At 43.1% G+C, this 24,331-nt stretch overlaps 3 protein-coding genes across 9 annotated transcripts; 1 reads left to right on the top strand and 2 right to left on the bottom strand.

The window, feature by feature from the left end:
* Window positions 1-1,496: 1,496 nt before the first annotated feature.
* On the bottom strand, window positions 1,497-11,227 carry LOC109873311 (protein CXorf40A-like). The gene is made up of 2 exons (XM_020464962.2): window positions 1,964-11,227; window positions 1,497-1,833 (listed from the first exon to the last, which is right to left on the bottom strand). The coding sequence occupies exons 1-2, from the start codon at window positions 2,220-2,222 to the stop codon at window positions 1,619-1,621; spliced, it is 474 nt and encodes a 157-aa protein (XP_020320551.1). The 5' UTR covers window positions 2,223-11,227; the 3' UTR covers window positions 1,497-1,618.
* Window positions 11,228-11,785: 558 nt separating this feature from the next.
* On the bottom strand, window positions 11,786-15,319 carry LOC109872550 (transmembrane protein 185-like). Of its 4 annotated transcripts, none has more exons than XM_020463821.2 (7): window positions 14,926-15,319; window positions 14,286-14,462; window positions 13,925-14,132; window positions 13,684-13,767; window positions 13,392-13,568; window positions 13,171-13,294; window positions 11,786-13,061 (listed from the first exon to the last, which is right to left on the bottom strand). In XM_020463821.2, the coding sequence occupies exons 1-7, from the start codon at window positions 14,961-14,963 to the stop codon at window positions 12,817-12,819; spliced, it is 1,053 nt and encodes a 350-aa protein (XP_020319410.1). In that variant the 5' UTR covers window positions 14,964-15,319; the 3' UTR covers window positions 11,786-12,816. The 4 variants fall into 4 exon arrangements, with proteins under 4 accessions (XP_020319410.1, XP_031663629.1, XP_031663630.1 ...); XM_031807769.1 differs by lacking the exon at window positions 14,926-15,319 and adding an exon at window positions 14,574-14,871; XM_031807770.1 differs by lacking the exon at window positions 14,926-15,319 and adding an exon at window positions 14,832-14,851.
* A 281-nt stretch (window positions 15,320-15,600) lies between these two features.
* Window positions 15,601-23,859, top strand: LOC109872549 (cysteine protease ATG4A-like). Of its 4 annotated transcripts, none has more exons than XR_004205955.1 (14): window positions 15,601-15,723; window positions 18,570-18,680; window positions 18,778-18,849; window positions 18,938-19,036; window positions 19,438-19,539; window positions 19,797-19,869; window positions 20,029-20,108; window positions 20,209-20,450; window positions 20,563-20,641; window positions 20,756-20,901; window positions 21,063-21,119; window positions 21,211-21,319; window positions 21,596-21,831; window positions 23,553-23,859. XR_004205955.1 is itself a non-coding variant. In XM_020463820.2 (13 exons), the coding sequence occupies exons 1-13, from the start codon at window positions 15,714-15,716 to the stop codon at window positions 21,658-21,660; spliced, it is 1,245 nt and encodes a 414-aa protein (XP_020319409.1). In that variant the 5' UTR covers window positions 15,601-15,713; the 3' UTR covers window positions 21,661-23,859. The 4 variants fall into 4 exon arrangements, 2 of the variants coding, with proteins under 2 accessions (XP_020319409.1, XP_020319408.1); XR_002252480.2 differs by having other exon boundaries at window positions 21,208-21,319; XM_020463820.2 differs by having other exon boundaries at window positions 21,596-23,859.
* The last annotated feature ends 472 nt before the right edge of the window (window positions 23,860-24,331 follow it).

The following is a 24,331-nucleotide window of genomic DNA, read 5'->3' as shown; positions in this document are numbered from 1 at the left end:
AACTGCCACTGGACAGACTCAGAACACAGAGGGTAGCAGTTCGTGCTGTTCGTCATACCGTACGTTGTTATGGTTTACGACGGTGTGCTGCTTTACGGATGAACGGGTTGTCCGAATGAGTGGCGCGTCATTAAACTAGAGAGTGATGTACAATGTGAAAATGCGCAGATGTACGTTCTCTGACGGCGAAGCTTGATATAACAAATATGTGGTCTCGAGTTCTACAACACTGCAAGACACACATTCTACTTGCCCATTCACCCATTGTTTCTATATAGTGAAATAAATGAATCATTCTTGTGTTGCCTTTTATTTTTCAACAAAAGAATGGCCTAGAATGTTTGATTCCTTCCATTTATAACAATCTGAAGCTTGGCGGGTAATTTAGCTCCTTAACGCCACGCATATAGGGCTTGATGTCTAGGTTGCATATTCATTTTGAAAGTATGTGACATTTCGGTTACCAAAGTTTCCACGGAAAAGAAACATGCAGAAAGTTGGCGTTCTCGTTTCTCTCCCTGTGTTGGTATACACTCTGGGCTGGTATACACTCGGGGGTGGTATACACTCTGGGCTGGTATACACTCTGGGCTGGTATACACTCTGGGCTGGTATACACTCTGGGCTGGTATACACTCGGGGCTGGTATACACTCGGGGCTGGTATACACTCGGGGCTGGTATACACTCGGGGCTGGTATACACTCGGGGCTGGTATACACTCTGGGCTGGTATACACTCGGGGCTGGTATACACTCTGGGCTGGTATACACTCTGGGCTGGTATACACTCTGGGCTGGTATACACTCTGGGCTGGTATACACTCTGGGCTGGTATACACTCTGGGCTGGTATACTCTGGAGTCGAGGACTAAAAGAGGAAGAGTGCATTCCAGATTCGGTCTCAGAAAACATTTCCAAGAAACCTTAAGATACCGCTCAGACTCAAAAATGTATTCTATTATGCACTACCACTCCAATTCCGGCCGAGCATTCAAACATCTCCTGTCATCTCCAATGAAGAGATGTGTGCAGGTCAAAGGCATTGGGAGGGAGGAATCAGGTAACAGCAATGAGACCAGCGCTGGTCACCAGCATAGCAGATACAGGCAATGGGACTCGGACTGGGCTGAACTGCAGAGCTCCACTCCCAAGCACTTCAGCCATATTGTTGGCACCAGACCCTTTGCACTTCAGGCCAGGAGGCTGAAGAACACAGCAACAGCACTGGTTGACTACCCACTTCTCAAAGAGGAATGCCCGAGCAGCTCCAGACCTACATGACCACCACCTGGATAGCCTTCGGTCTTCCATTAGTGATGGCAGGCATGGCACCCTTGCCCTCTTTTACCTCCTCCCTCCCACAGTTCTCCAATGATTCAGACCTCCCATTCTCCCTGCAAACAGATCTAGAGTCATAATAAATGCCTATGGCAACAAAGTTATGGTGTCTATATGAATTTTAGACATGCAGGATATACAATAACCTTGACAATACTTTGGTCCATTGGTCATTTATTGCACCTTAAAGCGAATGCGAGTAGTCTACAAATATATTGCCTCCCTAACTTGATAGATGATCCTGTCAGTACAAAATGAGTATACATTATTTTATTACAACTACGCAGATGGCAGTAATTGCACTGGGATATCTACTGTCCATATGTCTTTGTGACCTCTGGCATAAAGGGGTTCCTTGAGCCAGCGTGGGTTTGACAGCTGTGTGAGGTGTTTCTCTGTCAGCCCAGTGTGCACTGCTGCCTTCTCCAGCTCCCTCAGATCCTTCTCTGGCACATTATCAGAGCAGCACCAGGTCTCCCCCACTTCCACCAAGCCTAAAAACAAGACATGACGGGGGTTGGAGATTCATCTACTTTACAATTGAAAATTGAGTTTAAAACAAACATGGGATGTGCTGCATTTTAGTCCTCACCACTTGCTCAATCATGCAAAAGTCTGTTTTACCTGCTACGACTCCACGGCCAAATCTGTCTCCGGATGCTAGAAGTTTCTCTATTTGCATGTGGCTCATTCCCAGTGTATGGGTGAGGATGTCTCTCCACTGGTCGGCCTCCCAGTCCTTCTGCGCAATATGAATAGCTAGAGTGCAGTTTTCCATTGTGGATAGCAGAGGGCGCCAACGTGTCTCAATACTTTTTACACCGTCCAGTACTAATCCTGCATACGGCTGCTTGAATGATAGGCAACCCACTTGTAATGTCATCGTCACTCCACGTCGTGAATACGTTGCAACCAGGTGCTATGCTACTCTATCACTCTAAACCAATCCTAAAATAATGATCTAGTAAGAAGAAAGAGCTATTGCACACATCATCACGCAATCAATCAACGCCTTTGTAGTCTCTGTGACGCGTAAAATCTGGCTGGCTACATGTATCCGACTGTAATTATAAAAGGAGCAATGGTTGACTTGTATTTATATAGACCACCTCGTTACAACAAATGCAATTTACTCGGCAATTCCTCGACGCACCGTAAACGTAATTTTTTACATTAGCCACAATACTTTTCAACTACTCTCCCAAACCTTACGCACTTCCTGTTTGTCCTGTTAACAAGCACGTCTTGATAAGAAGGTAATGGAGTTCCAAAATGTTTAAAATAGGCGCATAGTGCCATCTAGCGACTGACAAGTCCATGGAAACCATTCATTCCATTATTTGTATTCATTGTAAATTGCAGCAAATCAAGTAAACACAATGTGGAAACGGAAAAGTATTATTTCAATTTGAAATCAATGTTCATGCATTTGACAAGTCAACAAAATGACGACCAGATAACTAACAGTGATTTAAATGTTAATCAGCATTTAACACGTACTGAAGTGCTTGCTAGCAGAAAGAAAAACAGCTATAGTGCAACAGAATGTGTATGGTGAAAGGTTAGAAACAAGGTACAATAGAGGGGAAAAGTATAACATTGGTCCGTTCTCGGTCAAAAACATGTTTTCAAATGAGTAATGCTCATCTCTCAGGCCAGCTGAGAGTGGTCACACAACATAGACAAAACAAACTAAACATAAGGGGATCGATTAGAAGTTCAATGGGGAGACCATTTTGTATGAAGAACTGCAGTAATAATAAAGAACTGCAGGTTTTCTCCCTTACATTACCCAATGTAGACCTGGCAAGGTAGAAGACGCAAACAGGCTGTTTACCCATAATACTCAAGATGAACTGCAGGTTTTCTCCCTTACATTACCCAATGTAGACCTGGCAAGGTAGAAGACGCAAACAGGCTGTTTACCCATAATACTCAAGATGAACTGCAGGTTTTCTCCCTTACATTACCCAATGTAGACCTGGCAAGGTAGAAGACGCAAACAGGCTGTTTACCCATAATACTCAAGATGAACTGCAGGTTTTCTCCCTTACATTACCCAATGTAGACCTGGCAAGGTAGAAGACGCAAACAGGCTGTTTACCCATAATACTCAAGATGAACTGCAGGTTTTCTCCCTTACATTACCCAATGTAGACCTGGCAAGGTAGAAGACGCAAACAGGCTGTTTACCCATAATACTCAAGATGAACTGCAGGTTTTCTCCCTTACATTACCCAATGTAGACCTGGCAAGGTAGAAGACGCAAACAGGCTGTTTACCCATAATACTCAAGATGAACTGCAGGTTTTCTCCCTTACATTACCCAATGTAGACCTGGCAAGGTAGAAGACGCAAACAGGCTGTTTACCCATAATACTCAAGATGAACTGCAGGTTTTCTCCCTTACATTACCCAATGTAGACCTGGCAAGGTAGAAGACGCAAACAGGCTGTTTACCCATAATACTCAAGATGAACTGCAGGTTTTCTCCCTTACATTACCCAATGTAGACCTGGCAAGGTAGAAGACGCAAACAGGCTGTTTACCCATAATACTCAAGATGAACTGCAGGTTTTCTCCCTTACATTACCCAATGTAGACCTGGCAAGGTAGAAGACGCAAACAGGCTGTTTACCCATAATACTCAAGATGAACTGCAGGTTTTCTCCCTTACATTACCCAATGTAGACCTGGCAAGGTAGAAGACGCAAACAGGCTGTTTACCCATAATACTCAAGATGAACTGCAGGTTTTCTCCCTTACATTACCCAATGTAGACCTGGCAAGGTAGAAGACGCAAACAGGCTGTTTACCCATAATACTCAAGATGAACTGCAGGTTTTCTCCCTTACATTACCCAATGTAGACCTGGCAAGGTAGAAGACGCAAACAGGCTGTTTACCCATAATACTCAAGATGAACTGCAGGTTTTCTCCCTTACATTACCCAATGTAGACCTGGCAAGGTAGAAGACGCAAACAGGCTGTTTACCCATAATACTCAAGATGAACTGCAGGTTTTCTCCCTTACATTACCCAATGTAGACCTGGCAAGGTAGAAGACGCAAACAGGCTGTTTACCCATAATACTCAAGATGAACTGCAGGTTTTCTCCCTTACATTACCCAATGTAGACCTGGCAAGGTAGAAGACGCAAACAGGCTGTTTACCCATAATACTCAAGATGAACTGCAGGTTTTCTCCCTTACATTACCCAATGTAGACCTGGCAAGGTAGAAGACGCAAACAGGCTGTTTACCCATAATACTCAAGATGAACTGCAGGTTTTCTCCCTTACATTACCCAATGTAGACCTGGCAAGGTAGAAGACGCAAACAGGCTGTTTACCCATAATACTCAAGATGAACTGCAGGTTTTCTCCCTTACATTACCCAATGTAGACCTGGCAAGGTAGAAGACGCAAACAGGCTGTTTACCCATAATACTCAAGATGAACTGCAGGTTTTCTCCCTTACATTACCCAATGTAGACCTGGCAAGGTAGAAGACGCAAACAGGCTGTTTACCCATAATACTCAAGATGAACTGCAGGTTTTCTCCCTTACATTACCCAATGTAGACCTGGCAAGGTAGAAGACGCAAACAGGCTGTTTACCCATAATACTCAAGATGAACTGCAGGTTTTCTCCCTTACATTACCCAATGTAGACCTGGCAAGGTAGAAGACGCAAACAGGCTGTTTACCCATAATACTCAAGATGAACTGCAGGTTTTCTCCCTTACATTACCCAATGTAGACCTGGCAAGGTAGAAGACGCAAACAGGCTGTTTACCCATAATACTCAAGATGAACTGCAGGTTTTCTCCCTTACATTACCCAATGTAGACCTGGCAAGGTAGAAGACGCAAACAGGCTGTTTACCCATAATACTCAAGATGAACTGCAGGTTTTCTCCCTTACATTACCCAATGTAGACCTGGCAAGGTAGAAGACGCAAACAGGCTGTTTACCCATAATACTCCAGATGAACTGCAGGTTTTCTCCCTTACATTACCCAATGTAGACCTGGCAAGGTAGAAGACGCAAACAGGCTGTTTACCCATAATACTCAAGATGAACTGCAGGTTTTCTCCCTTACATTACCCAATGTAGACCTGGCAAGGTAGAAGACGCAAACAGGCTGTTTACCCATAATACTCCAGATGAACTGCAGGTTTTCTCCCTTACATTACCCAATGTAGACCTGGCAAGGTAGAAGACGCAAACAGGCTGTTTACCCATAATACTCAAGATGAACTGCAGGTTTTCTCCCTTACATTACCCAATGTAGACCTGGCAAGGTAGAAGACGCAAACAGGCTGTTTACCCATAATACTCAAGATGAACTGCAGGTTTTCTCCCTTACATTACCCAATGTAGACCTGGCAAGGTAGAAGACGCAAACAGGCTGTTTACCCATAATACTCCAGATGAACTGCAGGTTTTCTCCCTTACATTACCCAATGTAGACCTGGCAAGGTAGAAGACGCAAACAGGCTGTTTACCCATAATACTCAAGATGAACTGCAGGTTTTCTCCCTTACATTACCCAATGTAGACCTGGCAAGGTAGAAGACGCAAACAGGCTGTTTACCCATAATACTCAAGATGAACTGCAGGTTTTCTCCCTTACATTACCCAATGTAGACCTGGCAAGGTAGAAGACGCAAACAGGCTGTTTACCCATAATACTCAAGATGAACTGCAGGTTTTCTCCCTTACATTACCCAATGTAGACCTGGCAAGGTAGAAGACGCAAACAGGCTGTTTACCCATAATACTCCAGATGAACTGCAGGTTTTCTCCCTTACATTACCCAATGTAGACCTGGCAAGGTAGAAGACGCAAACAGGCTGTTTACCCATAATACTCAAGATGAACTGCAGGTTTTCTCCCTTACATTACCCAATGTAGACCTGGCAAGGTAGAAGACGCAAACAGGCTGTTTACCCATAATACTCAAGATGAACTGCAGGTTTTCTCCCTTACATTACCCAATGTAGACCTGGCAAGGTAGAAGACGCAAACAGGCTGTTTACCCATAATACTCAAGATGAACTGCAGGTTTTCTCCCTTACATTACCCAATGTAGACCTGGCAAGGTAGAAGACGCAAACAGGCTGTTTACCCATAATACTCAAGATGAACTGCAGGTTTTCTCCCTTACATTACCCAATGTAGACCTGGCAAGGTAGAAGACGCAAACAGGCTGTTTACCCATAATACTCAAGATGAACTGCAGGTTTTCTCCCTTACATTACCCAATGTAGACCTGGCAAGGTAGAAGACGCAAACAGGCTGTTTACCCATAATACTCAAGATGAACTGCAGGTTTTCTCCCTTACATTACCCAATGTAGACCTGGCAAGGTAGAAGACGCAAACAGGCTGTTTACCCATAATACTCAAGATGAACTGCAGGTTTTCTCCCTTACATTACCCAATGTAGACCTGGCAAGGTAGAAGACGCAAACAGGCTGTTTACCCATAATACTCAAGATGAACTGCAGGTTTTCTCCCTTACATTACCCAATGTAGACCTGGCAAGGTAGAAGACGCAAACAGGCTGTTTACCCATAATACTCCAGATGAACTGCAGGTTTTCTCCCTTACATTACCCAATGTAGACCTGGCAAGGTAGAAGACGCAAACAGGCTGTTTACCCATAATACTCAAGATGAACTGCAGGTTTTCTCCCTTACATTACCCAATGTAGACCTGGCAAGGTAGAAGACGCAAACAGGCTGTTTACCCATAATACTCCAGATGAACTGCAGGTTTTCTCCCTTACATTACCCAATGTAGACCTGGCAAGGTAGAAGACGCAAACAGGCTGTTTACCCATAATACTCAAGATGAACTGCAGGTTTTCTCCCTTACATTACCCAATGTAGACCTGGCAAGGTAGAAGACGCAAACAGGCTGTTTACCCATAATACTCAAGATGAACTGCAGGTTTTCTCCCTTACATTACCCAATGTAGACCTGGCAAGGTAGAAGACGCAAACAGGCTGTTTACCCATAATACTCAAGATGAACTGCAGGTTTTCTCCCTTACATTACCCAATGTAGACCTGGCAAGGTAGAAGACGCAAACAGGCTGTTTACCCATAATACTCAAGATGAACTGCAGGTTTTCTCCCTTACATTACCCAATGTAGACCTGGCAAGGTAGAAGACGCAAACAGGCTGTTTACCCATAATACTCAAGATGAACTGCAGGTTTTCTCCCTTACATTACCCAATGTAGACCTGGCAAGGTAGAAGACGCAAACAGGCTGTTTACCCATAATACTCAAGATGAACTGCAGGTTTTCTCCCTTACATTACCCAATGTAGACCTGGCAAGGTAGAAGACGCAAACAGGCTGTTTACCCATAATACTCAAGATGAACTGCAGGTTTTCTCCCTTACATTACCCAATGTAGACCTGGCAAGGTAGAAGACGCAAACAGGCTGTTTACCCATAATACTCAAGATGAACTGCAGGTTTTCTCCCTTACATTACCCAATGTAGACCTGGCAAGGTAGAAGACGCAAACAGGCTGTTTACCCATAATACTCAAGATGAACTGCAGGTTTTCTCCCTTACATTACCCAATGTAGACCTGGCAAGGTAGAAGACGCAAACAGGCTGTTTACCCATAATACTCAAGATGAACTGCAGGTTTTCTCCCTTACATTACCCAATGTAGACCTGGCAAGGTAGAAGACGCAAACAGGCTGTTTACCCATAATACTCAAGATGAACTGCAGGTTTTCTCCCTTACATTACCCAATGTAGACCTGGCAAGGTAGAAGACGCAAACAGGCTGTTTACCCATAATACTCAAGATGAACTGCAGGTTTTCTCCCTTACATTACCCAATGTAGACCTGGCAAGGTAGAAGACGCAAACAGGCTGTTTACCCATAATACTCAAGATGAACTGCAGGTTTTCTCCCTTACATTACCCAATGTAGACCTGGCAAGGTAGAAGACGCAAACAGGCTGTTTACCCATAATACTCAAGATGAACTGCAGGTTTTCTCCCTTACATTACCCAATGTAGACCTGGCAAGGTAGAAGACGCAAACAGGCTGTTTACCCATAATACTCCAGATGAACTGCAGGTTTTCTCCCTTACATTACCCAATGTAGACCTGGCAAGGTAGAAGACGCAAACAGGCTGTTTACCCATAATACTCCAGATGAACTGCAGGTTTTCTCCCTTACATTACCCAATGTAGACCTGGCAAGGTAGAAGACGCAAACAGGCTGTTTACCCATAATACTCAAGATGAACTGCAGGTTTTCTCCCTTACATTACCCAATGTAGACCTGGCAAGGTAGAAGACGCAAACAGGCTGTTTACCCATAATACTCAAGATGAACTGCAGGTTTTCTCCCTTACATTACCCAATGTAGACCTGGCAAGGTAGAAGACGCAAACAGGCTGTTTACCCATAATACTCAAGATGAACTGCAGGTTTTCTCCCTTACATTACCCAATGTAGACCTGGCAAGGTAGAAGACGCAAACAGGCTGTTTACCCATAATACTCAAGATGAACTGCAGGTTTTCTCCCTTACATTACCCAATGTAGACCTGGCAAGGTAGAAGACGCAAACAGGCTGTTTACCCATAATACTCAAGATGAACTGCAGGTTTTCTCCCTTACATTACCCAATGTAGACCTGGCAAGGTAGAAGACGCAAACAGGCTGTTTACCCATAATACTCAAGATGAACTGCAGGTTTTCTCCCTTACATTACCCAATGTAGACCTGGCAAGGTAGAAGACGCAAACAGGCTGTTTACCCATAATACTCAAGATGAACTGCAGGTTTTCTCCCTTACATTACCCAATGTAGACCTGGCAAGGTAGAAGACGCAAACAGGCTGTTTACCCATAATACTCAAGATGAACTGCAGGTTTTCTCCCTTACATTACCCAATGTAGACCTGGCAAGGTAGAAGACGCAAACAGGCTGTTTACCCATAATACTCAAGATGAACTGCAGGTTTTCTCCCTTACATTACCCAATGTAGACCTGGCAAGGTAGAAGACGCAAACAGGCTGTTTACCCATAATACTCAAGATGAACTGCAGGTTTTCTCCCTTACATTACCCAATGTAGACCTGGCAAGGTAGAAGACGCAAACAGGCTGTTTACCCATAATACTCAAGATGAACTGCAGGTTTTCTCCCTTACATTACCCAATGTAGACCTGGCAAGGTAGAAGACGCAAACAGGCTGTTTACCCATAATACTCAAGATGAACTGCAGGTTTTCTCCCTTACATTACCCAATGTAGACCTGGCAAGGTAGAAGACGCAAACAGGCTGTTTACCCATAATACTCAAGATGAACTGCAGGTTTTCTCCCTTACATTACCCAATGTAGACCTGGCAAGGTAGAAGACGCAAACAGGCTGTTTACCCATAATACTCAAGATGAACTGCAGGTTTTCTCCCTTACATTACCCAATGTAGACCTGGCAAGGTAGAAGACGCAAACAGGCTGTTTACCCATAATACTCAAGATGAACTGCAGGTTTTCTCCCTTACATTACCCAATGTAGACCTGGCAAGGTAGAAGACGCAAACAGGCTGTTTACCCATAATACTCAAGATGAACTGCAGGTTTTCTCCCTTACATTACCCAATGTAGACCTGGCAAGGTAGAAGACGCAAACAGGCTGTTTACCCATAATACTCAAGATGAACTGCAGGTTTTCTCCCTTACATTACCCAATGTAGACCTGGCAAGGTAGAAGACGCAAACAGGCTGTTTACCCATAATACTCAAGATGAACTGCAGGTTTTCTCCCTTACATTACCCAATGTAGACCTGGCAAGGTAGAAGACGCAAACAGGCTGTTTACCCATAATACTCAAGATGAACTGCAGGTTTTCTCCCTTACATTACCCAATGTAGACCTGGCAAGGTAGAAGACGCAAACAGGCTGTTTACCCATAATACTCCAGATGAACTGCAGGTTTTCTCCCTTACATTACCCAATGTAGACCTGGCAAGGTAGAAGACGCAAACAGGCTGTTTACCCATAATACTCAAGATGAACTGCAGGTTTTCTCCCTTACATTACCCAATGTAGACCTGGCAAGGTAGAAGACGCAAACAGGCTGTTTACCCATAATACTCAAGATGAACTGCAGGTTTTCTCCCTTACATTACCCAATGTAGACCTGGCAAGGTAGAAGACGCAAACAGGCTGTTTACCCATAATACTCAAGATGAACTGCAGGTTTTCTCCCTTACATTACCCAATGTAGACCTGGCAAGGTAGAAGACGCAAACAGGCTGTTTACCCATAATACTCAAGATGAACTGCAGGTTTTCTCCCTTACATTACCCAATGTAGACCTGGCAAGGTAGAAGACGCAAACAGGCTGTTTACCCATAATACTCAAGATGAACTGCAGGTTTTCTCCCTTACATTACCCAATGTAGACCTGGCAAGGTAGAAGACGCAAACAGGCTGTTTACCCATAATACTCAAGATGAACTGCAGGTTTTCTCCCTTACATTACCCAATGTAGACCTGGCAAGGTAGAAGACGCAAACAGGCTGTTTACCCATAATACTCAAGATGAACTGCAGGTTTTCTCCCTTACATTACCCAATGTAGACCTGGCAAGGTAGAAGACGCAAACAGGCTGTTTACCCATAATACTCAAGATGAACTGCAGGTTTTCTCCCTTACATTACCCAATGTAGACCTGGCAAGGTAGAAGACGCAAACAGGCTGTTTACCCATAATACTCAAGATGAACTGCAGGTTTTCTCCCTTACATTACCCAATGTAGACCTGGCAAGGTAGAAGACGCAAACAGGCTGTTTACCCATAATACTCAAGATGAATTGAAAACTAGAATACACTACTAGGAACCTTGAGGTGAAGTTGTGCACCCTGAATCTGACATTATTTTAACAGCAAAAGCCAACTACAATGACTGTCATACTGCCATATACACTGACTATACCAAACATTAGGAACACCTTCCTAATATTGGCACCTACTAACATACCCCGTTCAAAGGCACTTAAATCTATTGTATTGCCCATTCACCCTCTGAATGGCACACAAACAATCCATGTCTCAAGGCTTAAAAATCATTCTTTAACCAGTCCCCTTCATCTACACTGATTTAAAGTGGATTTAACAAGTGACATCAATAAGGGATCATAGACTATCCAGGTGAAAGCTATGTTGTGGAAAGAGCAGAGGTTCCTAATGTTTTTATACACTCAGTGCAAAGGGCCACTAGAGGAACAAGGTTGTAAACCTTAATACAATTGAGTGGACATAGAACAGGGTCTTAATTCAGGAAAATACCCTATGAAATCAAAACCAAACCATCCAAATACAAAAATGGGTGTTAGGGAATAATACTATATATACACACACGCTATTATATTACAACAAATGTTCCTCACAATAGAGAAGTTAAATAATTTAATAAACAAATATACCCAAGTAGCAAGCTAATCTTAGGTTTAAAAAGGTTAGACTAATTAGCATGATCGTGTTGTCATCTTAACATATAGTATTTGAGCTTTGATACAAAAAAAATACAAATAAATCAGGGTTTGGGTCATTTGACAAACATACAACAAAATGTATCTTCAACTGGAATAAGGTGAAAGATATATCTGAATTATAAAAGAGGATGAACGCTTTGGAGATATTTTGTTGGCGGCCAGAACATCACAAGGAAAATAGAAAGTACTATACAGTATATCACATAAAATCAATGAAAATAAACTAATTATTTCCACTGCCAATACAATGGAAAAACACACGTTGATATAAGAGTGCCTTTTGTTCCACATACTCTGCCATGGATTTTTGTTTTCAGAAAAAAACATGTCCAAATTCCGGTCCCACCAGGTCCCATCACTCACTAGGAGTGACTTACATGGAAAGCTATGCTCTTCTTCTTCTTTTTTACAATCAAATCTCTATTTCTGATGTAAATGGCATGTTATAGAAGGGTCCAGCTACCTTTTTATTTGTGATTCTACTTGTTTTTGAGAAACTTACCACAAACAGCAAATCACTTCCTCATCCTCGTTGTGCAATATGGCCAGAAAAAAACATGAATGCTCCAAAAACACCAAAATAGGTTACTTTAGAAACGGTAAAGCTCTCAGTATAGTGACGCAGGTATTTAGATATGTACACGTGAAATCGCATCATCCCGAACTTTATCCGCAATGTTATATGCCATTTCTAAAAGGCCATATTTGGGTGTTTTTGGAGCCTTTGTTCACGTTTTTTCAGGGCACCCATACTGCACAACAATATTGAGGGAGTGATTTGCCGTTTGGGGTAAGTATCTACTTAACCTTCTAGAACATTCCATTTCCATAAAAAAATCGATATGTGGTTGTAAAAAATACTTATCCAGCTGTCTGGTGCATTTGAAGTCCATCAAAGCTCTACTAGAGCAGTTGTTGCAAAGCTTTCATTTAGTCAGGCATGTCAATGCACAGTTTTGGAGGCGGCACAAAGTACTTCCCTGGGCTCTGTGTGATCACCACACCATTTTTTTTGCTGAACATCGGGGCTATTTTTGGCGGGTCGTGTGCAGGCATCTCCTCGCACACCTCAGGGTCCTCATGGTGCAGGTCATAAGAAACGTTCCCATACTCCCGTAGGAAGGGAAAGAGCTCAAGAAGAAACTGGCAGAAATCTTTTCGGATGCCAAACCACCCTGTTAGAAAAGAGAGAAAAACCCAGTTAAAACAAATACAGCTTGAAGCAACATTTACAGAGATACACTGACTGGATTCACTGCTATCACTGTCTGAGGAATAACTCACAGTGGTTGCCTCCTTTCTGGCCAAAGGTTGTGGCCATCAGAGTCACCAGGGATACCCAGAGAGGTACGAAAACGGACACATAGCTGGAGCTGTAGTGGCCATCCAATTTATGGACCAACAGGATCTGAAGAGCCAATGACAGAGACAACAATAACAATGTCCCAACTTCCTTAACTCTCTGAACACACTAATAACTGGGGGGGGATGTCATGACAACATACCTCAAAAGTGAGCAAGGGTACAACGATTGTCATCCAGCTGATCGCCATGGTGATGTGAGTGCGCCGTTGCTCTGCGATGACGTCCATAGACCGCAGAAAGAGCACTGACCACACCATGTAGTAGAGCACCACAAGGCACAGGAAGGACATGAGGATCCACAGTGGCACACAGACGACCTGGACGACAAAAATCAACAGAATGTCTACGTATATTTCCATTCCAACTCGCTATATATCGTACTCAATTCCCATAATATTTCAGACCTAAATATTAGGGAGGTAGTTCTCTTACCAGCCATGGCCAACTGATGATTTTATCCAGTCGCAGGGCAATGAAGATAAACTGGAGAATATTGACCGAGCACAAGATCTCCAACTAATACAAGGGGATAGGAAGAACAGAAAAAAATGGGTGAGGGGGGGAAATGAGGGAGATAGATACATATATCTATTATAAATCACCAAGATCTAGCCTAAATATTCTATTTGAGAAAAATAACATCCTTGTAACTGATAAAAAATGTCAGACTGACCTCTAGAGAGCGATCATGGCGGAAGCCCCACACACATGCTGCAACAGAGACAGGCGAGACAAAGAAGAGGGGCATGAAGACCAGCAGCCAGAAGTGGGTGCCCCTCGCCACACGGTCACACACCAGAACCTCAAAGGTGAGCAGGAGTAGGTGGATCCCAACCGCTATCAGCATGGCCTTGAACTCCACACAGGTTTCACCCTCAGCCCTGCATTGCCAGCATAACAGGCACAGTAAATAAGGCATACTAGTCAGCAGTGATAGGTATGGCAACCAGACAGCGTCATATTGATAGCTAATGACAGCCACACTGACAGGAAAACAAAACAAAACATAAAAGCATTTGGGATTAAAAGCACACCTGTACTGTGGGTTATGGGACCAGACGCCTGTGCCAACTGAGGCACCGATGATAACCATTAGCTTCCATAGCCAAATGGGGGCAAACACAGCCCAATAGCTCCAATGGATGATGCCATCCAGACGCAAGGACAGTAGAACAGAGAACAGCAACAGACAGGCATAGATGAGGAATTTACTGAGAAGGGAGGGAAAAAAACAATTTCATCAACCATGAGTCTACTCAGCAATAAATTGAGTTTACTACTTATCAGATTATGTTAGCGCAGGCTGGTACAAAAATGTGCACCCCATGCAATTCCAGAACAAGGAAACTGAGCTCAGTGGAGTCAGCCATTCCGACTATTCAGCTGGTTTGTTATCTAGCTAGTTGGCATAAAAACAATAAACGTTACCTAGCTAATAATAGCGACTGTAAAACAAGGCTGGCTAGCTAACGTCAATGTTTGCTAACTTGGCTAATGCTGTCCTTCCCCAATATAATAGCTAAATTAGTTTGCTAATGTTAGCTAGTTCGTTAGTTGGGTCAGAAGTCCTAATGGTTCACCGGTTCAGATAGCCTCGCTAGTTCGCTAACGTTAAGTTCCTGGTAGCGCGAACGCGACACGTTAATTTAACAGCTAGATTTCTCTTTACGTTACCTGGGATTGAAGTCTTGAAAGAATCCCCGAAGATTCATGACTATATGTTATATCCTTATTTGGATTAACAATAAAATTACGTATCAAAAGGATGTTTTCTTTTAATCAAACGGCTTGCTATTGCGGTTCACGCTAGCTAGAGAGACAGGCCACTAGGGGCGTCATGTACAGTAAGGCTACTGCCACTGGCAACAATGTAGCGAATGTTGTCAAAGCAGCTTGCTACAATGATAATGGAGCATGTTCGACATTGCAGAAGACTGCCGACTGACTGATCTACAAAGAACACTGCATCGTAACTAACTACTCATTATTATTTGTAGATCAGTCAGTCACAATTGACCCGTGATACATAACACTACGATTTTGATCCTCTCTTACACTGCCACATTCTGGCACAGGGCATGAACGTTTTTTGACTGATATATACATTGTAGCCTAAACGCACGTAAAAATAGGATTATGTTTTAAAGCAACGTGCACGCATTTAATAATTGAGACAACGAAAATGAATATTTTTCATATCGGAATTAGCCATATCTAAGTATGTCCATAAACATTTTTTTTAATTGGGTGAAAAAACTACAAAAACCAGACTGTCAAGTAATGTTTTGCAGTCTGGAAACTCTCACGTTGATTCGTTGTGAACAAGGCATTTTGGTAGATGTAGTTTAGAATGTTTTCAAATGTTATTAGTTGTCACGAATCACAAACGCATTTAAACTACATTATCCAATAGGTTACACTATGCGTGTATACTGCCTTTTAACGCCAATGACAGCCGAAGGATGGAGGCAGGTAATAGCCACTAAAACAAATACCTTATTCACGTATTATGCGCCTTTCATTTAGTCCCTTACATGTGGTCAGATCCTCCTGCCATTGAACCAAAAACATGTTTTCTAAAGATGTTTGGTCGTTATTAACTTGGCTGATGTGAACGTTTTAGCCATTGTTGTTTCCTTGGTGGCCTGTTTCGCTCACTTGTCTACCCGGCGGCTTTCATAACATTTTGAAAAGCGAGGCATTGTCAGTGGAACATTTCAGTGTTAGGATACTATGGTAATTTGGTCACACACAGTATTGTACTGTAGTCGGTAGTGTACAGCTACACTCGTAGACGCTACTTTAGCCCTATTGACGATAGTGTCTTCTGGCAAGGGGAGTTTTGTTAATAAGAGCTCCGACGCTTGCTCAAAACATTAACACGCATGGCTTGCGGTACAAGGTATATTACTACATGGCTTTTATAGGGTTAGTGTTCCCACACGGCCATTTCTTCACCGCTAGTTTACAGAAGACATGGGCCGCCAACTGTGCTAATTAGCTATCTTCTTTAATGGTTTAATGGCGTTTGGCATCTAATACATGTTGCATTACCGCCACCTATTAGACTGGAGTATAACCTCCCTTTATGCTTTGCTAAAAAAAAAAAAATCTCTACAAAAAACAATTACAACAAATACCCTACCATCTAACACTACACTCACAAAAAAAAGTATAATAATACCATAATAATACATACTGTAGTCCTACTTCAGGCCAACATCCTGAAAAGATGGGACACCACCCCTTAACACACCCTGTACATCTTCTGAAATCAAGTCTCGCACACCCAAATACCTCTCTGCAGCTGCCACCACAACCTATTTTCTGCGCCTTACGTTCCATCCCTTCAGTACAGTTGATAACCATTACTATAAATTCCAAAAATCCAATCTTACTGAAACATATCACTTGTTTATTTATCCCTCTGTACTGGTACAGATCTACTACTCACACCACTCCTCTCAGGATCCCTCCTCATTGACCCATCTTCCTCTACTTTCTTCACTGCCTCAGCATATAACAACTTTTGCACTACTCTAACCCTGGAAACTTCAACTCTCTCGCAAGGGACATTTCTGATCCCCAGCCCCATGGGCACCCCTACAATTAACACATATCACTACTTTCCCCAATGGTACACATTCCTTTGTCTCATGCCCTTCTGCACACTTCTCACACCTAGGAACCTTCCTCCAACACATTGCTGCCACATGCCCATAAGCTTGACACCTGTAACAGTGTAATGTATTCGGGTCAAAGGCTCGTACAGGATAACTTATATTTAACTTTGTTATATTAACTTTGTTTATTGTTTACTCCATGTGTAACTCTGTGTTGTCTGTTCACACTGCTATGCTTTATCTTGGCCAGGTCGCAGTTGCAAATGAGAACTTGTTCTCAACTAGCCTACCTGGTTAAATAAAGGTGAAATACATTTTTTTTAAATATATCCTAACATCACTTTGTCGGGCAGACTCGACATCAAAACTCAAAAGAACAGACAATGTATTCTGATTCTCCACTTGGTGCCACTCACGACAAGCATCACAAACACTGGGAATCTTCCCCTTCAGTTGGTCAGCTTTCACATTTACTGCTACCCCAGTAATCACTCCTTTCAATGGCACCCTTTTCTTGAGAGCATAATAATTCACATCTCTTGCCCTCATTAGTTTAACATGGAGCACCTACTCCCCCTGACCAGCAGAAACACATATAATTAGCACAAGACCACTTCTGATTACCCTCACAGATTCCACAGCACCCAACTCTGTAATTGACCCACCCTGAAATCTCAAATGGATGAGCCAAAAGGCTAGGGTCCACTTTCTCCAAAAACTTCACTCCTACTGTCACAGACTCATCTTTATCCTGACCCTCGGTGCTAGACCGGGCACCACACCTACCACCTCCGATACACCCCCCCCCAATTCCTCCTCCATATTCCAAGTGTAAGTCTCCTTATGATAATACTGCACTTCTCCTGACATACGCCATTTAACCAGCTGTCACAATCGCCTTTATAATCAGCAGGAACCCCTCGGGATGTAGCGCTCAACAGTGCATCCCACATGTAAACCGCTAATTAGCTATCTAGCATGCTCGGAACACTTGTGTGTAAGCTGAAAGGTGCTGCATGGTCAATCCAACGTCTGCATTGGCCGTGCAGCATTTACGGTGATACGGCCTCAGCAGGGTATTCATACTTCTTGCACTTCACAGAGCATTTTGAGAGGCGCACAGCCTCTGTGTGACACGAGGCTCCGCGATTGCGGTCACACCATTCATACGGCACCTCCGACCATATTTTCAGTCCAAGCATTATTGTCTCTAACTGGGGGTGCAGTGTACTGTTTGTCAGTATATGGGGTCTGTACAACACCTAAAGATTCTTTCTCGCTGACATGAAAGATGAAGGGCCGTATGAGCATATGTTTTCGAAAAACGTTTCGTAAAGCGATGATTATTGACGTTTCTAAACGTTAAAACGCAGCATGGATTTGTAGTTTACACAGAGCCAAATCTGGGCAAATGCAATGGTGGCAAATGCTTCATACGGAGAAGGGTTTTTGAGATCTAGTGTACAGCCTACACTGTGTGTTATCAGACATCTACAAATAGTGGTGGAAACAACAAACCAACCTGCATGTCTAATAATTCCAGCAAACCTAAATTATTATATCAATTTGCAGCTAAATAACAACCCAACAACCACAAACTTCTTGTATATGAACTCTATGAACTGGTGTATCACATCATATATGTTTATTGACACGTCTTCTTTTATGTCTCCCATTTTCCATGTCTCGTTTCAGTATTAGCCAAGTATGAAAACCAGATAAATGTGTTTTCTGAATTCCTTGAAGACTTGCCTGACACCGATGAACCTGTGTGGGTTTTAGGAGAGTGTTACAATGTTAAAACAGGTAGGCCGGCATCTTCCAGCAGTTAGATTGTGATTTTATATGTGGAAAAAGAAGCAGAATAAAGGGCTTGACGGTGCTTCTTGTTGTGTGGTCACAGAAAAGACAAAACTCCTATCAGACGTTCACTCGCGGCTATGGTTCACCTACAGGAAAAAATTCTCTCCCATAGGTGAGTGAAACGGGCAGATGTTATTGTGACATCCAATTGATGGCTAGTTGCTTTAACGGTTAAGTGTCTATCTTTGCTTGGTCTGTAGGCGGAACAGGCCCCTCTTCAGATACAGGCTGGGGATGCATGCTACGGTGTGGGCAGATGATTCTTGCACAGGCCCTGGTCTGCTCACAGCTGGGACGAGGTGAGGAGGATGTCTCAGGAGTCGTGCACATAGCTGTATGGGGTGGGGATCTATGGAACTGCATCAGGAAAGGGGTGTTTTATGTGTGAATTATTCATCTGGGGGAGAGATTTTGAGGATCCCAAATAGGTCATGATATGTATAGTACTATGTAATCAATTCAACAGTGAGAAAGAGAAAGGGTATCAGAATGCATAGCTGCGGGAATGAGGGGTGATGAGGGTGCTGCAGCACCCCCTGAAAAATCAGATTTTTTTTTTTTTGCTGTTGTGAAAAATTGTTTTTTTTCTCATAAAAGTAGTGCACTGGGCCTTTACTAGTCCTGTATTCCCTGACCATAGCATCTGTAGCATGGCTATGTCAGAATGGCACAGTGATTGTGGCCTGTCTTCCTGTTGTAGCCTGGCGTTGGAGGGCAGAGGGAGGACAGCCAGAGGAGTACCATCGTATCCTCCACTGTTTCCTGGATAAGAAAGACAGCTGTTACTCCGTACACCAAATGGGTAAGACTGAGTCATAAGCTAACCCTGCCTTAACCACACCCTGCCCTGACCACACCTACCATGAATCAGCAGATCAAAAACAAAACAAAAATTCTCTCACATTCCTATAATTTTCTAGAGGACCGGTCCTCAAAGTAAAAAGGTGTAACTTGAAGAAAGAATATCAAATAGTCTGATGAATAGGCGACAGGTTAGACAGGCTAGAAAGGAGCCATGACCTTTGCAGTGAACTTTGTTTGCCTTTTACCTGCTTGCAGCTCAGATGGGAGTCGGTGAAGGGAAGTCTGTGGGAGAGTGGTATGGCCCAAACACAGTTGCGCAAGTACTCAAGTAAGTATTTTATGAGCATGTTTTACGACTGATCAATTCATTTCTGAATATTGATTACGGAACATTGAAAAGATCAGTAATCAGTGGACTCAGTGACTTCAAGACTTCAAGTTAAAATAAGTTTGGGCCACGAATAAGAAACCGGTTATCTCTCCTCAGGAAACTTGCACTATTTGATGACTGGAATTCTCTTGCTGTGTATGTGTCAATGGACAACACGGTGGTGATCGAGGACATCAGTACGTTTTTCTTCCCCTCACTTGTTGAACTCTTACCATCTGAGAGTTCTGTATAGGATGCCAAAAGGACACAAATGTTTTCTTTCCATATCCTCTCCAGAGAAGCAGTGTCGCCAGGCAAGCAGAGGGAGCAGATTGCGGCCCAGACCCTGTGGCTGGGGGGAACCCTTCACCTCTGGACAAACACCAGAGCAAGCCTGTTTGCACACGCACGGGAACAGAGCCACGATGTGTCCACATTCTCAATCCCAGTCTCGTTCTGACTGGAGGCCCCTGCTGCTGGTCATACCTCTCCGTTTGGGAATCAACCACATCAACCCTGTCTACATCCAGGCCCTCAAGGTACAATTAATTATTCTGTTCTTATTCAATTGATACTAAACTAGAATATTCCTGTAGTTACTGTTGCCTTTTAAATAGTTATACTGGTCTCACTCTGTGTTCTCCCATTCAGGAGTGTTTTAAAATACCACAATCCTGTGGTGTGCTGGGAGGAAAGCCCAATCTGGCCTATTACTTCATCGGATTTGTAGGTGAGTCTAAGAGGAAGCTGTAAGTGAAGGTTCCCAAAAAGGAAGCAAAAAAATAAGCCAAACCTGTGAGTTGTCAAGCCACTGTGTTCAGCCAGGCCTGTATGTGTCCTTCAGGAGAGGAGCTGATCTACCTGGACCCCCACACCACCCAGTCAGCCGTGGAGTCAGAGGCTGGCAGCGGAGTGGACGACCAGAGCTACCACTGTCTGAGGAGTCCACGCCGCATGAAGATCACCAACCTGGACCCCTCTGTGGCCCTGGTGAGAGCTGAACCCACACACCTCACGGGCCTTGTTTGCATAGTTAAAATGATTCTTTTTTTCAAGTGGCATGTTCTAAAGTGTTGTTCCAATGTGAATTTTGTGTACAGTGGTGATGATTTTGCCAAATCAAAATTCGATTCTTTTTTTTCTTTTCCAAGGGATTTTTTTGTAAGAGTGAGGATGACTTTGACAGTTGGTGTAACCTGGTCCAGCAGGTAAGAGTCATCCACTCAAGTCACACGTCAATGCAGATGGAGGTTATTCTCTTGTGATTGAGACCCGTGTTCTTGTCCTTTTTTTAAGAAGATCCAGATTAAGAGGAACCTGCGGATGTTTGAGCTGGTGGAGAATCACCCGCCCCACTGGCCCCCCTTCGTTCCTCCCACCAAACCAGAGGTTCAGACCACAGGGGCAGGTATGAGCTATGTCACCAGACAGAACCATAATATTACACCAATAACTAATTCTGGCTGCAAATAATTATAGGGATACGGGTATCCAGCTTCCACTCTTATTTCTCTATATTGTTTTGAGATTACAGGAAGTGTATTTATTTATAGGTGCATGACTGCTTCTTATTACTTGAACCGTATTGAAACTTCTATGTGGTGTTTAATCTCAACTGCAACCTACAAACTAAATCGAGTGTGCCGTGTCAAACGGATTACTGTCGTGTTCTCTTTTTGAACAGAGTTCATCGAATCGTCCGACAAGCTGTTTGAGTCTGAAGAGGAGTTTGAGATCCTTAACGTGTGACCAGCTCCCCCCTCCGCCCAGTCCAGCGGATGATGGCGATTGGGTTGATTCCCTTGGCCACCATCTTCCATACTGTGCTGTAGAAGTGCCTCAGAACAACACCAAGCATTAACTGCTTACCACTTTGCAAAAAAAGATCAGAAAAGATTCTGGACAACAACTCAAAACAAAGTGAGCAAATGAAGGCAGAAACGTGATGTACACCGTAAATACAAGCTGGCACTGTCTCATTTTGATGTTGTAACTAGGAAACAAAGCCAGGGTCCTACAGTAGGTGAAGACAGGGGTGAGGATGATATCTCCTCATTACACACTACCTCCTGACGCCAGGAGACAGCAAATATGCAGACACATTTTTTTTCTCCCAGGGTTAAAATACAAACATTCAACAAATAACTTAAGAAAAGTGCCTCTCTTAAATATATGTATGTTATTCAATGGTTAGAATAAGGGTTTTCCCAAGGTATTGGTGTGGAATACCCCTCCCCCCCATGTAAATGAATTGTGGTTCTATGATGGTTATTGATTGTCCCTGCAGCCCACTGTATTAGTACTGAAGATGATAGCCTGTGGTGACAACTGAATTATAATGGTTCTAGTATTACTGGTTTTCATCTAACCCAGTAAATGAAGACAAGCTGTGGATAACAGCATTTTCTTTCTTTTAATGGTATAATCCTATCTCAGGCATAAAAGGGTGATATCCAATACGTGGCAATCCAATACGAAACAGTTATTATTATTATTTTTTTCAGAACCCAAAAGTGATGACTTCCATACAGGTACAGAGCAACTTTCCAGTACATGCCCTGTGAAATATAAGAAAATAAACCCCCCCCTCTCCTGACTCACGAAAAAGACATCAGTAAGGCCCACACAAAAAGTATATTCAAATTGACAACCAATACAAAACCAACTTCTTGGCAAGGAGCTATAGGAATATGTTCTCCAAGTGTAGCAACAACCACCAAAAGAAAATAAACATTACAGACATTTTCAATATGAATAATTCAAATGAGAAGAAATAACTTCCATTTATTTATTTCTCATTCTATAGACAACGAGGCTGAGTATTCACAATCTGGTTTACAATGTATTAATCAATTCAAAAGCAGGATAAACCAGTGACATCCGACACATACAAATCACTGTTTGGATGAGAAGTACGACGAGGTGAGCTACGAAACCGTCACGTTTATATATTTGTCCAGTATACATGAAAAAGGCATGCAGGAGTAGTCAGTTTGATATGATGTTACACAAAGTCAGTGTTGATGACAACTTTGGCACAAGTGTAGAAATCCCTAACCACAAGCACCTGATAGGCCTGTGCACGAAGGATGAGAACTTCACCATGAGAGCGAAGAATGCGGAGGAGCAAGAGGATAGGTACCTGGCTCTGAATGACCTGAGTATCTAGGAGAAAAAAGAGCACCAGGACACTGAGGAGTTGAATTATAATTGCTTCATATTTTAGCCATATTGTGATTTCTGGTGACAGTTGAGAGGACTTACGCTTTCCTGTTGACTGAAACACACCACTTAGGGCCCTATTCAATTGAAACTGGATAAACGTGTACATCCTAGACAGTTTCTTTGAGGGTGTGTGTTGTTGTTGTCTGTTAGTCATGGAGGCAGCTTCTGAGTGAGTAGTTTCTCAGTCTTCTGTTGCTCTATCTCCAGCTCTCTCGGATCAGCTCCTCCGTGCTAGAGGAGTACTGCTCCAGGATCCACAGCACAGCGTCTAGAATGTTGGCCTCCCTCCCTTTTGTTAATGTTCTTAAACTGGGATTGATTGGGAACAGGGTTAAATGAATTGTGAAATTGATTGAAATTTCACTGACAAAAGGTTCCCTTAGTCAAATGTTTGTTTCTTTCTTGATTTCATGAAGACGCCGATTGTGAGCTGTTTTTGATGCCTCGGATGTCTCCAGGCTAAGGTACCCGGTCAAAGATGTCATCAAAGTGCGCCTGTCTGCCTGTTCGTTCCAGCACTGTTTCATCAGAAGGACACACTCCAGGGTGGACGTGGTCTGGTGACACCACAGCATAGTGGAGGAGGGTTTCTCACCTTCTGGATGATATTTGACAGACGGGAAGAGAGCATTGGGACCAGGCATGCAACTGACCACGTATATGTACACACATTCAAATGAAGCCTGAATCACTCACGCATATTAAACTAAACTGTTAAACCTGTTTTTGATTGTGTCGGGGGTTGTGATTGGATGAGCGATCCCTACCTTCAGCAGACAGTAGGGAGGTGTTGCTGCTATTACCAGCTGTTTAAAAAAAATGCAATATGTGGAAATACCTAATGCAGTACTAGTGTCACGGACTCTGGACTCTGTACCCGCCTGCCTGACCATTCTGCCTGCCTTGACCTCGAGCCCGTCTGCCACTCTGTACCTCCTGGACTCTGATCTGGTTATGACCTCTTTGCCTGTCCACGACCATTCTATTGCCTACTCCTTTTGGATGATTAAACATCTTAAACTCCAACCATCTGCCTCCTGTGTCTGTGTCTGGGTCTCGCCTTGAGTCATGATAACTAGAGTCCAACTGAGAGGAGAATCGTAATATTAGAACATCATATAGTAAATGTAGCATTTGCCTGATTTTAAAAAATTACCCTCAGCTTCCTGAAGTTACCACAAACTATATCAACATT

The sequence above is a fragment of the Oncorhynchus kisutch genome, linkage group LG28, assembly GCF_002021735.2.
Source record: "Oncorhynchus kisutch isolate 150728-3 linkage group LG28, Okis_V2, whole genome shotgun sequence".
Classification (NCBI taxonomy): domain Eukaryota; kingdom Metazoa; phylum Chordata; class Actinopteri; order Salmoniformes; family Salmonidae; genus Oncorhynchus; species Oncorhynchus kisutch.
This window is presented reverse-complemented; position numbering and strand designations above follow the sequence as displayed.